We start from the raw sequence: 14,378 nt of genomic DNA on the forward strand, positions 1-14,378 counted from the left end.
CCTGCCTCAGCCTCCCAATTAGCTGGGACTACAGTGCACATGACCATGCCTGGCTAATTTTTTTAGAGGCGGTGTTTCACCATGTTGTTCAGGCTGTTCTCAAACTCCTGGGCTCAAGCAATCCACCTGTCTCTGCCTCCCAAAGTGTGGGGATTACAGGCGTGAGGCACCACACTCAGCCTCCAGAACCATTCATTTGTTGAAAAGACTGTCTTTTCCTCAGCGAATGGTCTTGGCATCCTTATTAAAAATCAGTGGATCATATATGTGAGGATTTATTTCTGGGCTCTCTGTTTTATTCCTTTGGTGTATGTTAGTTCTTATGTTATTACCAGACTGTTTTGATCACTGTAGCCTGGTAGTAAGTTCTTTTGTTATTGTTTGTTTTGTTTTGTTTTGTTTTGTTTTGTTTTGTTTTGTTTTGTGAGATGACGTTTGGCTCTGTTGCCCAGGCTGGAGTACAGTGGCGCAATCTCTGGCCCGCTGCAACCTCCACCTCCCAGGTTCAAGAAATTCTCCTGCCTCAGGCTCCCAAGTAGCTGGGATTACAGGCACGTACCACCACACCTGGCTTATTTTTGTAGTTTTAGTAGAGATGAGGTTTCACCATGTTGACCAGGCTGATTTTGAACTCTTGACCTCAAGTGATCCGCCTGCTTCGGTCTCCCAAGTGCTAGGTTTACAGGCGTGAGCGACCATGCCCAGCCGTTAGTAAGTTTTGAAATCAGGAAATGTGAGTTCTCTGTGTTGTTCTTTTTCAAGATTGTTTTGGCTGTTCAGGTCCCTTGAGAAGCCATATGAATTTTAGGATGGCTTTTTCTTTTGTTTTTTGTTCTTTCTCTTCCAGTTTTTTTTTTCCCCGTGTAGTTTACTCAAAAGGCAAACAAAAAATCTTTCATTGTCACAATATTATATAAAATCTTTTTCAAAAGAGAAAACCAAATTTCATGTTTGTATTAGTGCATCTTTAATGCTAAAGCTACTTTTTAATAGCATTTTATAAATTTATCTAGTTTTAATTAGTTTTTATTAGTTTTTATTAGTTTGACCACAAGGTAGGAGTTTCATAAACTTTTTAGAGCTCTTTACAATTTTTCATTGAATAGCAGATCAATTTTTTTAAGGAAACCCTGTTATTCAGACATATGGGCCCACATTCTGGCCCTGCATCTGTGTGCTTTCATTTTAATGTTCAACCGACAGAAAAACCTGAATCATCCCCTTTAAGTCTTAGTCAGCTTGCTTGCAGAACTTTACAGGATCAGCCCTTCACAAACCCTCAGCTCTGTTTCTGCAAAAAAAATGCCAGTAGGATATTGATAGGGATTGCATTGAATCTGTAGATTGCTTTAGGTAGTATTTCATCTTAACAATATTAGTTCCTCCAACACAGCATGTCTTACCGTTTATTTATGTCTTTATTCTTTTAGCAATGTTTTAGTTTTCAGTGTACAAGTAGTTCACCTCTTTGATTACATGTATTTCTAAGTATTTTGTTATTTTTGATGCTATTGTAAATGGAATTGTTTTCTTAAGTATCTATTGGATTGTTCCTAATTTATAAACACAAATGGTTTTCCTGTTCACTTTGTATCCTGTACCTTTTTGTTGAACTTATTTACTAGCTCTGATAGTTTTTTATTATGGAATATTTATGGTTTTTACATATAAGATGTCATATATCATCTCTGAACTTGATGATTTTAGTTCCTCCTTTTCAGTTTGGATGGCTTTTATTTCTTTTTCTTGTCTCAGTGCTCTGGCTAGGACTTCTAATACTATGTTAAATAGAAGCGGTGAAAGTTGGCGTCCTTGTCTTATTCCTGATCTCAGCGGATAAGTTTTTCATCTTTCATCATTAAGCATAATGTTAGCTGTGGATTGGTTACATTTTATTAGAGACCAGAGATAGTCCAGCCCTCTTACTGTATCTAACTATAGTTTCCTTGTCCCGAGGAAACTGTTCCACTGGGCTTATGGGACACACATTTTCCTGGCTGAGAAGCAATCTCCTTTGGCAAATACTTACAAAGGTGATATTTAGGTAATAAAACTGGCATATTAAGTGATATTTTTGACAGTCTTAACACACATTAAGTTTGAAACTTCAGGGAGAAAATAAGAACATATTTCAATATGTTGAACACATCCAGGAATTTCAGAAGGTGTAATAGTCAGGGCCAGTGGGTCTGCACGGGTGAGCTGGGAGACTGGGAGATGACCACAGCAGGGAGGCGTGTGGCGCGTGGGCAGCCTGGTGGGATGCGGCAGAACCGTCACCCAGCGGGCAAAGTGGCCAAGAGGACACTCCTTCCTCTCCCAGGCCCTCAGAGATGTGGGCGAAGGGGAGAGAAACAGGTCCCTGCAGGTAGGGGAGAAGGCAGAAGGAGTTTTCAGAGATGGGGCTAGGACATGGGAGGTGGTGGGGTGAGGTACAGAGTGAGGAGATGCACAAGACTGTGTTTGCTGGTGTGGGAGGCAGAGGCCGCCTGGCTGCCCGCGTGAGACACCCAGGCGTGGTCCTGCGATCTGGCAGCAAATGATTTGGGGCACTGGTCCACATGGAGGGCTAGGGGTGATGGCCTGTACAGTGAACCCACACCTATATGTGTATGAAAATAAATATATATATATTTAAATATATAAATATTTATATTCATATGTATTCAATAAATAAAACGATTTATTTTAAGGAACTTGCAAGTCTGAAATCTGCAGAGCAGGCGGACTGGAAATTCACACAGGAGTTTGCTGCAGTCTTTAAGCTAAATTCTTGTTTCTCTAGGAAATCTCAGTGTTTGCTCCCAAGGCCTTCTGTGGATTGGGTAATGTCTCTGTTAAGGGTCATTTCCTCTAAGCCGAGTGATTGTAGACATTAACCACTCCTACAGAATACCTTCATGGCAACAGCCAGACTAGTGTTTGGCTAAGTGACTGGAAATTAGAGCCTGGGCTATTGACGTGTAACACCAGCTACCCCGAGGACTGCGAACTGGGAAAGGCTGAGGCCTTGGGGCTGCTGGTTGTGGCAGAGGCAAAGGGTGGATCCTGGCCACAGTTCTCACTCAGTAGGTTGGGGACATCTGAGCCAGGTCGTGGACGTGTTGCCTTCATCGTGCCAGTACTTCCACTGCTCTCGACCGGTTCCTTTCAGCCCCAGCAAAGTGTTCTGGGACCATTCTTTGGTGATTTGGGGGATTCTAGAGAAACTCTTGCAGAAAACATGGTTGGTAGTAAATTTCACAGATCTGGGATGCTTCTGTTCCTTTTCGCTGTGATGAGAATTTCGTAGTGATTTTATATTTTGGGTTTGTGTTAGTTTAGTAAGACTGTCGTAACAAAGTGCCACAGACTGAGGAGGGGGCAAAGGGACTTAAACAGCAGAAATCATTTTCCCTCAGTCCTGGATACTGGAAGTCCATGATCAAGGTATCGGCCGATTTGGTTTCTCCTGAGGCCTGTCTCCTTGGCTTGCAGATGTTCTTTTTCTCAAGGTGTCCTGACATGGTCTTCTCTCTGTACAAGTCTGTGTTCTAATATTCTCTTCTTATAAAAACACTGCTTGTATTGGATTAGAGCCCACCCTGATCATCTTATTTTAACTTAATGACCTGTTTAAAGACCCTGTTTCCAAATGCAGTCACATTCTGAGGTACTAGGGGTTAGGGCTACAGCTTAGGAACTTTGGGAGGATACAGTGCATCCCATAACAGGGTCTTGTCTTGATTTTTGTTGTTGTTATTCTGATTGTTAGAATTAATATCCCTCATTTTATTCGGTACTAGGTGCCGTGGCCTGCAGGGGAGAGTGTGTAATGAGTTTGTTGGGTTGAATGTCCACTGAGAATTCCGACTTGTTCTATGGCTGGTGGAGCTAGTGTTCACGCAAATGTTCCGTGGTCCTGGCCCCGAACACACACATAACCCCTTCCGGGCTTCTTTGGAATTTGTCTGAATCCCTATTTGTGAAAGCATGATGCAGTTTGCAGGATGTTAATAGATGCTATAGGGAAGAAGGGTGAGGCAGTGCAGAGGAGTGCTGGGAATGTGTGAGTTAAATTTAGAGGATCTGATGTCACCCTCACCACTCTGGGCACCCTTCTACCCCACAGACTTTTGACCTCACAGATGATCTCTCAAGGCCCCATAGTTGGGGACCATCTCTGCATGTCAGCAAAAAACTGGCGCCCCGAGCAAGTGTCCTTACTGAACCTACAAGCTAAGGCCAAGAGCTGCCCATTCAGACACGTCACACTTGAACCAGCCATAAGTAGTGGATTTTTTTTTTTTCTGGCTTGGCTTCTCACAGTCTGTCTTTATTCCAGGTGCTGCTGCGCAGTAAATGTAATTTGAAGAAGGCAGAAGGAACCCATGGCTTTAGCTGGCTGCCCAGATTCCTTTTTGCACCATCCGTACTACCAGGTATGGGCGAGCACGTATATCTGATCCTGGCCCGATGGTGCTGGTCGAGGGCCAGGGCACACATGTTGGCAGCAGCCATGGATCGTTTCTGTCACTCTCAGGTCACCAGGACACGCTGGAACAGGGGCTGGTGACAAGTCCCATGATGCAGAGACCCACTGCCCTTTCTGCCTCAGTCTTCTGTGTCTTGCTTTGCCTTGTAAGATAGCGCGGTCATATTCCTGTTTGACTCTGCGTCCTTTTCTAAAAGAGTTTGGTTGTAGTACAGAGTTGCCCACTGAGATCCAGGCTTCCATGTTTGGAATGAAGCAGGCACTGTGTTTTTCACCTCCTGGGTTGGGCCAGACACTCCTGATGACAGGTTCTGCAGTGATGGTGGATGTCAGGACACTCACCTGGAGTCATGTGCTCATGGCATGAGGGAGTGGGAAGGAGAAAGGGCTTGGTGTCTTAACAGGTGTTCTAGAGGGAGTCCTCTCCACAGATTGGCTCTTTCCTTTCCTGAGAGCCCCAGGTGGAATTTTGTGGGAGAACAAGTTCATTTCTGTTCCTTCACTTTCTCTGGCTTTTCTTCATGGGCTGCCAGAACAGTTTCATCTCCAACTTCCCTTCATCTTCTGAAACAGATTTTATTTGAATTGCACTTGGCGGTGTAGATGGATTCATTTTTAGGGGATGGTCTTTGGTTCTTTAGATTTAATTCGCGAGTCCTGATTCATCCTTACTCGTGCTTTTGTCATTGGAAGTACTTACACCATCTCTCCCAGACCTGTGACTTTTCGGCTGGAGCAGTCCTAGGTTTGGAAGTCCTTTCATATGCTCTGGCTTTGGTCAGGTTTTTGCACTTCTTTGAACTTGTTATTTTCTCTCTTAGTCTGTGAAGTCTCTTTTTAGCTACTGTGATGAGAAATTGCCTACAGCATTATGGCTGCAAAAAGATGCCTTTGAACATTTTTTTTTTTTTTTTTTTTGGTATCTAAGTGAAACAAACCTTCGAAGAAAGGCCGAAGATTAGGAATACCATTCATTCTAATCATCGAATGTGACACAAAGCCAAAATTGGTTACAAGCCAGAAAAGAGGATTAAAACCTTGGCGAACTGTGAAGTTTAGTGGTGACCCCTGGGTCTGTGTAGTTTGTGAGCTTTGCAAAAGGCATCTGCCTCTGCCTCTGCATAATTGTTTTCTTGTTCTTTAAGAGGCTGTGGTTGCCTCCCCCCATTGATTATAGCTCTGTGCTGCACCCACGGGTCACGAGTCCAGTTCTCGTGTGGCCAGTTAGCGTCAGCTAGTTGTCCAGGCCCGACTGCACCCCTCACCCCTGCCTGCTGCTTCCTACTCAGTCCCAAGAGAGTGCAATCAGTGAGCTCAAAGAACAATATCCCCAAGGGAAAGGCTCTCTGAGGTCACTTTAGTAGTGCTGTCCTCGGCTGGGTATAGAATACGCTTTTGGGGCCAGATAATGGCACAGAAGTTCTGTCAGCTTCCCCTCCCTTCCTGGCATTTCCAGTTTCCTGCTGGTACCTACAGAAGTGGCAGATGTGCAAGCTGAGTCAGTTCCTCCCTTGATGGCCTTGTTAGGTGTTTGTAGTCACCGATGCCCCAGGCTGCTTTCCTGGAGCCAGGAAGCCAGGAAGGAAGGGTGGACATCCCCTGCCATGTGCTGTCATGTTTTGGGGAAATACTCAGTGCCTCTCAGGGCCATTTGAAAGCACTGTCTTACTCTTTAAAAAATCTAACAGCAAGACTTGGCAGCATATGTCCCTTGTTCCTGGAAAATAAGATGACAGTTCCAGAATTTCTCAGAATGCGGGGTGATTTACAATGGGTTCCAGTCTTGAGCAATCTGCGATTGTATAATAATAATTAGATAAATCTCCAGAGTTTTATAGAGAAAAATTTATTCTTAAAACCTTCAGCATACAAATAATTTTCTAATTCTAGCTGTTCACTTGCAGCAGTGGCTTGGGTTAGATAGGTGGTTCAGTCCGTGAGTCACTGATGTGATTTTTTAAAATATGCATATTAAGCACCAAAATTATTGTATGCATTTAATCATCCTGCTGTTGGAGGGCAGCAGTTGGCGAGGGGTTCTGGCAAGGTTGGGGATGACCCACTTCACTTTTAAGACTTAAGTTTTTCCTTTAGAACGTGACACATCATAATTCTCTGACCTTGGAGAAATCCTGCAACTTTCCCTACCGCAGTTTCCATACAGAAGTTTTGGTAGAAAAGGGTTAATGGTATCCGGGTTGTGGTGGGGATTAGAGGAAATATGTCTAAATTACCCAGCGCCTGGTCATCCTTTAGAAGCTGAGTCAAGGGCTGTGATCTTTAATTCTTTGGATCTGGGTAGAGCACCAGCCAGGTGCCAGGCACATGTTTTGGGCTAGGGAGCCAGCTTTGAGCTCAGCAGACAGATCTTTGGGGCTCCTGCATCCCAGTGGAGGAGACAGACATGGAACAACTGGCAAGTGAGATAGTTGTGAATAATGATACTAATTCTGAAGCAAATAAAATGGGACAATGGGAGAGAGAGGGCCGGCTGCCTTGGTCTTTGGGGGGGCTCTGTTAGTAGGGTCCTGTAGCTCATTGTCTGCAACTTTAAAATCAAAAAGTCTGACGCAAGAAGTTTCTTCTTATGCTGCGGCAGAGTCCAGTGTGGTCTGTCCAGAGCTTTGCCGACCACGGGGTCTGCCCCGGAAGTGGGATGGGGTTTATGGGGCTCCCTCTAGGCCTTGCACATCTGTGTTCATTGACGTGGACACTGTGTTATTGTTCTCCCTTCCCAGAAACTCTGAATTCTTAACCATGTCTAGCCTCCAGGCTTTTGAAGAAGGGATTATGCACCTATGACAAAAGTTATGGTAAATAAAAGCAACATTTATTATCTTTCAGAAAAATGCAAAATAGGAAGTAAAATGCGCTTGGCTACAAACGTCTGTACACAAAGTTGAACTGAGCATTAGAAATGAAACACTTGCGTGTGAATTTTATAGAGGTGATTAAATTTACTGTTGAATTTCCAAAAGCAATATTTTTATTTTCGTAGTTTCCTGATTTCTGTATTAGAAACAATCATGCTTAGAAATCAGCAGTCTTAGAAACTCACCTTGCCATCCTGCCCTTCAGAGCCTCGGCTTTTGGTGGAGATATGAGCAACAATGTTAGTGCACATACACGTCGTCCAGCCCCAGGACGCCGCAAGGTGTGTGTTGTGGTTCCGTTTCAGTGCTGTGTCCCTGAACCTTCAGGTGGGGAACCTGCTCTTTCAGTGCAGGGCTTGATGAACTGCAACCTCCTTTTGCAAATAAAGTTTTATTGGAGGCTGGTCGTGGTGGCTCACGCCTGTAATCCCAGCACTTTGGGAGGCAGAGCGGGTGGACCACTTGAGGCCAGGAGTTCGAGACCAGCTTCGCCAACATGGGGAAACCCCTTCTCTATTGAAAATACAAAAATTAGCCAGGCGTGATGGCACACGCCTGTTGTCTCAGCTACTCAGGAAGCAGAGGCAGGAGAATCGCTTGAACCCAGGAGGTTGACGTTGCAGTGAGCCAAGATCTCGCCACTGCATTCCAGCCTGGGCGACAGAGCAAGAATCGGTCTCAAAAAATAAAATAAAGTTTTATTGGAACTTGGCTGTTGGTTTTTGTATCGTCTATGGCTGCTTCCAAGCCCCATCGGCAGAGTTGGGTAGTGTTTGACCCTTCACAGAAAAAAATTTTTTCTGGGACACTGAATGCTAGAATGAACCTTTTTGAATGGACAGAGGCTCAAGGGGGCCTCCTTGTATCAGCTCATCTCCTCCCCATTTTCTGGGTTTGAAACAGTCCTCAGATGAGACTTTATCTGCTGATCATGTACAGCTTTGGATTTTTCTGTTGGGTGCCCCAGATTCCTTAATCTTTTGGCAGTGCGTGGAGGAGCTAAAAGATGACATCATCTCTAAGAGTTGATCTGGGCTCAGTTCCTGGAAATGAATGCCATTCCCAAAGTCTGCCACTGTTGTTATTATTATTATTATTATTAGTGAAAGAGTGATTCTATAGTTTTTCGTTTTTAAAAACTACACCCCCCATCCTTTGGCTAGGGGACATTTTATTAGACTACACTTTCTTTAAGAAATTTGTTGATAGTACCTGCCACTCTTAACCCTTGAGGTGGGAAGTTACGAAGATCATTTGAAATGTCTCTCTTTAAATTTTGTTTGACTGTTCCAGCTGATAGGACATTTACCTAAAATGGTTTTCCGAGTAATTTAAGGTTATGATTCTGAACTTAGGAATGGCAGCTATATTATGGAGATATTTTGTAAAGTAAAACAGGCAGTATGTTGACTACTGTTCCCTTGCATGGCTCTGAGCACGGTGTTTAAATTCTCCACATTTCTTACATTTTCAGCATCATTGTGAGAATTGGAGGACACTTACATAAAGCCTTTGGCATTGTGCTTAGCACACAAAAGACCCTGCTAAATGTGAGCCACTATTTGGGTGAGCTGGTATCTGATTTTTTTTTTAAGAGTGTAGAATTATTTTTAAGAATGTAAGTTTTTTTTTAAAGTGATTTGTGTGATACCTATGTAAATTTGAGATTATAATCTTTTAAAGTCTTTAAAATCACCTGAATATTCACTTCTAACAAATAGATGGCGTTTGGTTTGGGAGAATACTCATTGATTTGTCTAATTGCTGTTTACTGGCTTTTATTTAAATCCTAGGTAGTTAATTACATATTAGTAAATAGTTTATACTTTCTGTAACTTACAGAATCAGTTGAAAACTCTATTTTTAAATGTTCTAAGTAACTTTCACTAATTTGTTTATTCACTTACCATTTTATGAACAGTTGATTGGCAGACCATGGCTGAGTATTAGGGTACCAGGTGATCAAGATGTCAAGTCTCATGTGGCTGGAGCAGCAGGAAAAGAGCACAAAAGGGGAGGTACTACACACTTTCCAACCCTGCAGGGAGCTCCCAGCCCTGGAGGAAGACAGACAGCTGCAACAACCGCCCATGGCTGCGGTGGCCTGGGATGCTGTCAGTAGTGTGCTTTGTGTAGACAAGTAGAGGGGAGTGTGATGAATCCCCCACCCTATGTCATTTCCTGCTAGAACTGTTAAAACTTACATATTCAGCAGCCTGTAAGCTGACCACTCAGAGGCTGCCAGTGGGGAAAAGATTCAGCACTTCCTGTGTACTTGCCTTGTCTTCAGCCTTCCACCAACTCTGTGAATTGGGTACCTTCATGATACCTATTTTATAGATGAGAAAACTGAGGTTTTTGCTATATGCTGGTCATCATGCTGAGGACTTTCCTTGGATTTTCTCTCCTGCCAACCCTACGTGGTGGGGACCTTCATGTTCTCCCCTTTACAGATGAGATTATCAAAGCAGAAAAAGGCCATCTCTCCTACTGAGTAACAGAGGTACGTTCGTCCCTGTGAAGTGTGCGTGTGTTTAATGTTGGTGAGACTGAGGAGAACAAGTTTTTGTCCAAATGCCAAAATCTCCTCCTCAGAATTATTGTAATAAAACATTGAATTTGTATCCTGCAATTTTGCACTTATTGAATTTCTTTGATCATGAAATGCCATAAGTCAGTTTTAACAACAGCTTTTCAGCTGAAATAAAGATTATGATGTATTGTCCCTAAATATGTCACGTGTGCTGATTGTAAGATGTTTGCATTTTTAAAATGTTAAAATGGAGAGTGGGGCGTGTCTTACAATCAATGAAATATGACAGATAAGTAAATAAATGGAAATAAAGATACATAAATATGTATCTATTCTCAACGCTTTTTTTTATCTTCTCAAACATCATCATCCTCTTAAGTATGGGCTTAAAGGCTGATTTTCTTTTGAATAATATAAACAACTGTATTTATCACATATTATCTATGTATTATTTTTGTTTTTCATTTTTTTTGAGACAGAGTCTCATTCTGTCACCTAGGCTGGAATGCAGTGGTGCGATCTCAGCTCACTGCAACCCTCACCTCCCGGGTTCAAGCGACTGTCCTGCCTCAGCCTCCCGAGTAGCTGGAATTATAGGCACGCACCACCACACCTAGCTAATTTTTGTATTTTTAGCAGAGACAGGGTTTCACCATGTTGGCCAGGCTGGTCTTGAACTCCTGGCCTCAAGCAGTCTGCCCATCTCTGCCTCCCAAAGGGCTGGGATTATAGGCGTGAGCCACCGCACCCGGCCTCTATGTGTTATTTTTATCCTCTCTCTGGTACTGTGGCAAGTACTCTGGATGTGTTATTTTTTCTATTTCTTTTTTCAAGGAAACCAGGGCTTGCAGATACTGGTAAGTTGCCCAAGGTCACACAGCTTGTATGGGATAGATCAGGGATCAGGCCTGCGGGGTCAAGCCTGAAGCCTGTGTCGTTAACCATTGCACTGTCTGGTTTTTCCTTGGCACTGTGTGCTTGGCTGTGCAGATATCTCTTTGATTGATTGGGGGCGCTAGAGTTACTTAATGATCTTTTTAGTAAGATTTCATAAGCAGTGGGGGAACATAACACATTATTGGTCTATGACTTTGCGCTGCCTTTGAGAAGGACATATCTAATCATGGATACCTATGTCCCACTTCTGTTTGCCTCCTAGTTATCATGGGGGTTAAATCCCCACAGAAATATTTGTGTTCTTTTAATTTTTCATCCCATGTAAGTTCAGTATTAGTAATCATCTTTCCCTTTGCCATCTGCCCAGAAGCTACTGTGAAATCACTTATCAAAGTCTTTGTTTTTGTTTGTTTCTACTTATGAGACCAGATAGTTGCCTCTTCAGTTGTAAAGTGTCAAAGTTTGTATTAGACCTACAAAAACCACAACTTACCTGCTGTGTCTGCATGTTACTGTATTCCTCCACGCTCCCACTGCTATAAAGAACTATCTGGGACTAGGTAATTTATAAAGAAAAGAGGTTTAATTGACTCATAGTTCCGCAGGCTACAGGAAGCATGGTTGGAAGCCCTCAGGAAACTTAAAATCATGGCAGAAGCAAAGGGGAAGCCGGCAAGTCTCATGTGGCTGGAGCAGGAGGAAAAGAGCACAAAAGGGGAGGTGCTACACACTTTCCAACAACCAGGTATCATGACAGCTTACTGTCATGCAATAGCAAGGGGGACTTCTGCCGCAACCCCCACCTGCCAGTCACCTGCTAGGGCGATCCAGTCACCTGCCACGAGACTCCTCCTCCAACCTTGGGGATGGACATGAGATTTTGGGCAGGGATACCAATCCAAACCATATCAGTCACCATTACAGCAGACAGTGCAGGCAGCAGGCAGGTAGGCAGGAGGCAGGTAACCAGCAGAGGAGGCAGCAGGCAGGGCTACCTTGTGGGAGTGTTTTTCCAGGAGAGATGGCAGTTATCAAGTGCACACAGACTTGGAAAGGCATCATGGTGTACCTGGTTGGAGCATGAATCCTTGATTCAACTGTTTTCTTTGCACAGAGTCACATTACTTGATTACCAAAGAGAAGGAAACTCATGACCCTCAGGGACAGCCTGTTTATCTATGGTCAGAAGATGGGCCTCCTGTAACATTGACTGTGCTCCCGTCTGGCCTTGTCAGTAACGCAGAGCAAATCACTTCCGCCTCTCTGCATTTGAAGTTATGTGTCATTACTCACCCAGCCCCCAGCCTCCTTCAGGCATCCTTCCTTTGTTGGGGTTTGTGGCACTTTTTCCTGTTTCCTTTCTCCTGTTTTGCCTAGCCCTCTTTAAGGGAAAGGACTAGAACTGATCAACACTTCAGATGAGACTGACCAGCTCAGAGCTGGGCGGCTCACGCTCTCCCTTCAGGACACATCCTCCCATCCCTCGTTGTAACGCAATGTTGACTTTTTTGAAGGAAGGTCTTTTCATGCACCCACTGCTGTGTCCCAGGTCGTGTTCATTTCCAGTCCATGATAAGTAGAGATATAGAGAAAATGTGTTTAGAGATTTTATAGCAATTTGAATGTTGAATTTAGGAATAAAAATGTGGGTGTGTATCGTATTTTTGTTTTATTTTACTTTCTAGCAATTCATTGCTATTGTGACTTGTGAAGTGTCCGTGCTTGACAGGTTGATAGGGACAGCAAAAACTGCTTCTTCCCCGCAGATGGCTCTGGAAGTACTAGTCTTGGCTATCTCAGGATATCACAATCATGCCTGTGGTTTTTCTGTCCTTGGCAGCTCCAGTTTGCAAAGTTGAAGCTTTGCGTTTATGGCCCTTTGTGGCCTCGGTGTGTCATTTGTGCATAGTGAGATCTCCTCAGGCGCTGCTGGAACATGCGAGTCCACTGCCTCCAGCCGGTGGCAGATCATGGGGGACAGCATCTGTGCCTTCCCACTGTGTTGTCCACTCTTCCCGACAGGCCTGATGTGACTCCGCTGTGCTTTTGCTGACCGTCCTTAACCAGCTCCTTGCCACTGTGCAAGGGCGTGAAGGTTGGAGGGTGCCTGTGTGTACCTCTGTAGCTCTCACCTTCCTGTGTCTGTTTGCCTCGAGCAGCTGTTCTAGTCTTGGCTCCATCAAGAGTCTGTACCATTGTGGGAGGCCACGTGGCCAGCAGGAGGTGAACCAGCCCAGGAGGCATGCAGGCTCTGGGTTTGAATCCCAGTACTGCTTCAGGCATGTGAGACTGACAGTTGTATTCCCACTGTTATGAAATGAGAGCCTCCAATGCCTGTCCAACAAGTGGGGCCTTAGGAATTCCCAGTTGACCAGGGGCACTTTACTGGAACCCTGAACAGGGTCTTTGCTCCTGGGATCCAAGGGGCTGGATCCCTGAAGACCCCTTCCTCTTTTTCCTTTACCCCCAGACTCTGGTTTAGCAGGCTCTGGGGTACTGGCTGAGGGGTTCATCCTACATTTCTAGACCTCAACTGAAACCCAGCTTAGTTGTAAGATGGAACCAAACAACAGCTTAGTTGTAAGATGGAACCAAACAACATTAGAACATTTTGTTCTTTGGACAGTGAGGAAATGATTGGCAGTTTCTTAGTGGTTGCCCATTCTGGGAATACAAAAGTGCATATGACATAGCCGGGGCTTAAAGGACGTACCCAAGTAATAGAGGAAGGAGAATTGTACCTGTAGTTTAATGACTCTAAAGAGGGAACACCTGACCCCTCTGTGGACAGAAAGATGGAATTTGAGTCCTTCACTGCCAAGGACGTCGTTGCTTCATTGCAACGTTTCTCTTTTTCTAAAGAAAAAAAAAAGCTATTTGGTATTGTGAAAAAATAGCTATAAACTTATATTTTGCTTTACTTGTCCCTTCAGAACTTCACTAAAAAAAAGGTAAATTTTTTTTTTTTTTTTATTTTTTTTATTTTTTTTAATTTATTTATTATTATTATACTTTAAGTTGTAGGGTACATGTTTTGTATAAATGTATTTTTATTTGTCAACATTGTGGAGGTGATAATTCCATGCAAATTAGTCTTTGAGGTCAGGTTCTTGGCATTTGCAGGGTACTTATATGGATTTTTTCAGCTTTCTAAGGCATGAATGTGGCCTTTCTAGCTTGTGCAGTATGAGGGGTGAGTGCCGGGGCACCTAGAGAAACAACTTAATCCTCAGAGTGCTGTCTTTACCTAAAATGGGTGAAATGGGATTAAAAATAACCCTACCCAAGGAGGACATTGAGGGCAGCTTCTGAGGAGAGGCTTTATGGAGAACAAGCTGTGTGTTTGGAGGCCAGGTATAAGTAATGTCAGGGAGGGAGAGGGGATGGTACCCTGTCACTGCACCCCATCACTCTGTCACCTTGTCACCCTGGTGTTCTCCCCCATAGCCCATCCCCCATCATCCAGTCACCCTGGGCCCTGTCGCCCTGGCTCACATCGCTGGTTCTGTCACCTCCTCACCCTGGACTCCCGTTTCTTGAGTCATTGTTGTGGGGCTTTGAAGCTATTGCTGCCCATATCCCCTCATCAACTGTGTTCTCC

General features: G+C 44.0%; 1 protein-coding gene across 4 annotated transcripts in view; it reads left to right on the plus strand.

The window, feature by feature from the left end:
* GRB10 (growth factor receptor-bound protein 10) overlaps positions 1 to 14,378 on the plus strand; it is a 191,792-nt gene that overhangs the window by 44,401 nt on the left and 133,013 nt on the right. Inside the window, exons 1-2 of one of the 4 annotated variants that reach the window (XM_012002091.1) lie at positions 9,644 to 9,850; positions 10,715 to 10,737. The exons of 2 other annotated variants lie outside the window; for them this stretch is intronic. Coding sequence is in view for 1 of the 2 variants with exons in the window: in XM_012002088.1 (XP_011857478.1) it covers positions 4,371 to 4,421 (51 nt within the window). In the remaining variant the exon portion in view is untranslated. Of the gene's footprint in view, positions 1 to 4,324; positions 4,422 to 9,643; positions 9,851 to 10,714; positions 10,738 to 14,378 lie in introns of those variants that run through there. One more of the 4 variants, XM_012002088.1, reaches the window with a different exon arrangement.

The sequence above is a fragment of the Mandrillus leucophaeus genome, unplaced genomic scaffold, assembly GCF_000951045.1.
Source record: "Mandrillus leucophaeus isolate KB7577 unplaced genomic scaffold, Mleu.le_1.0 Scaffold678, whole genome shotgun sequence".
Classification (NCBI taxonomy): Eukaryota; Metazoa; Chordata; class Mammalia; order Primates; family Cercopithecidae; genus Mandrillus; species Mandrillus leucophaeus.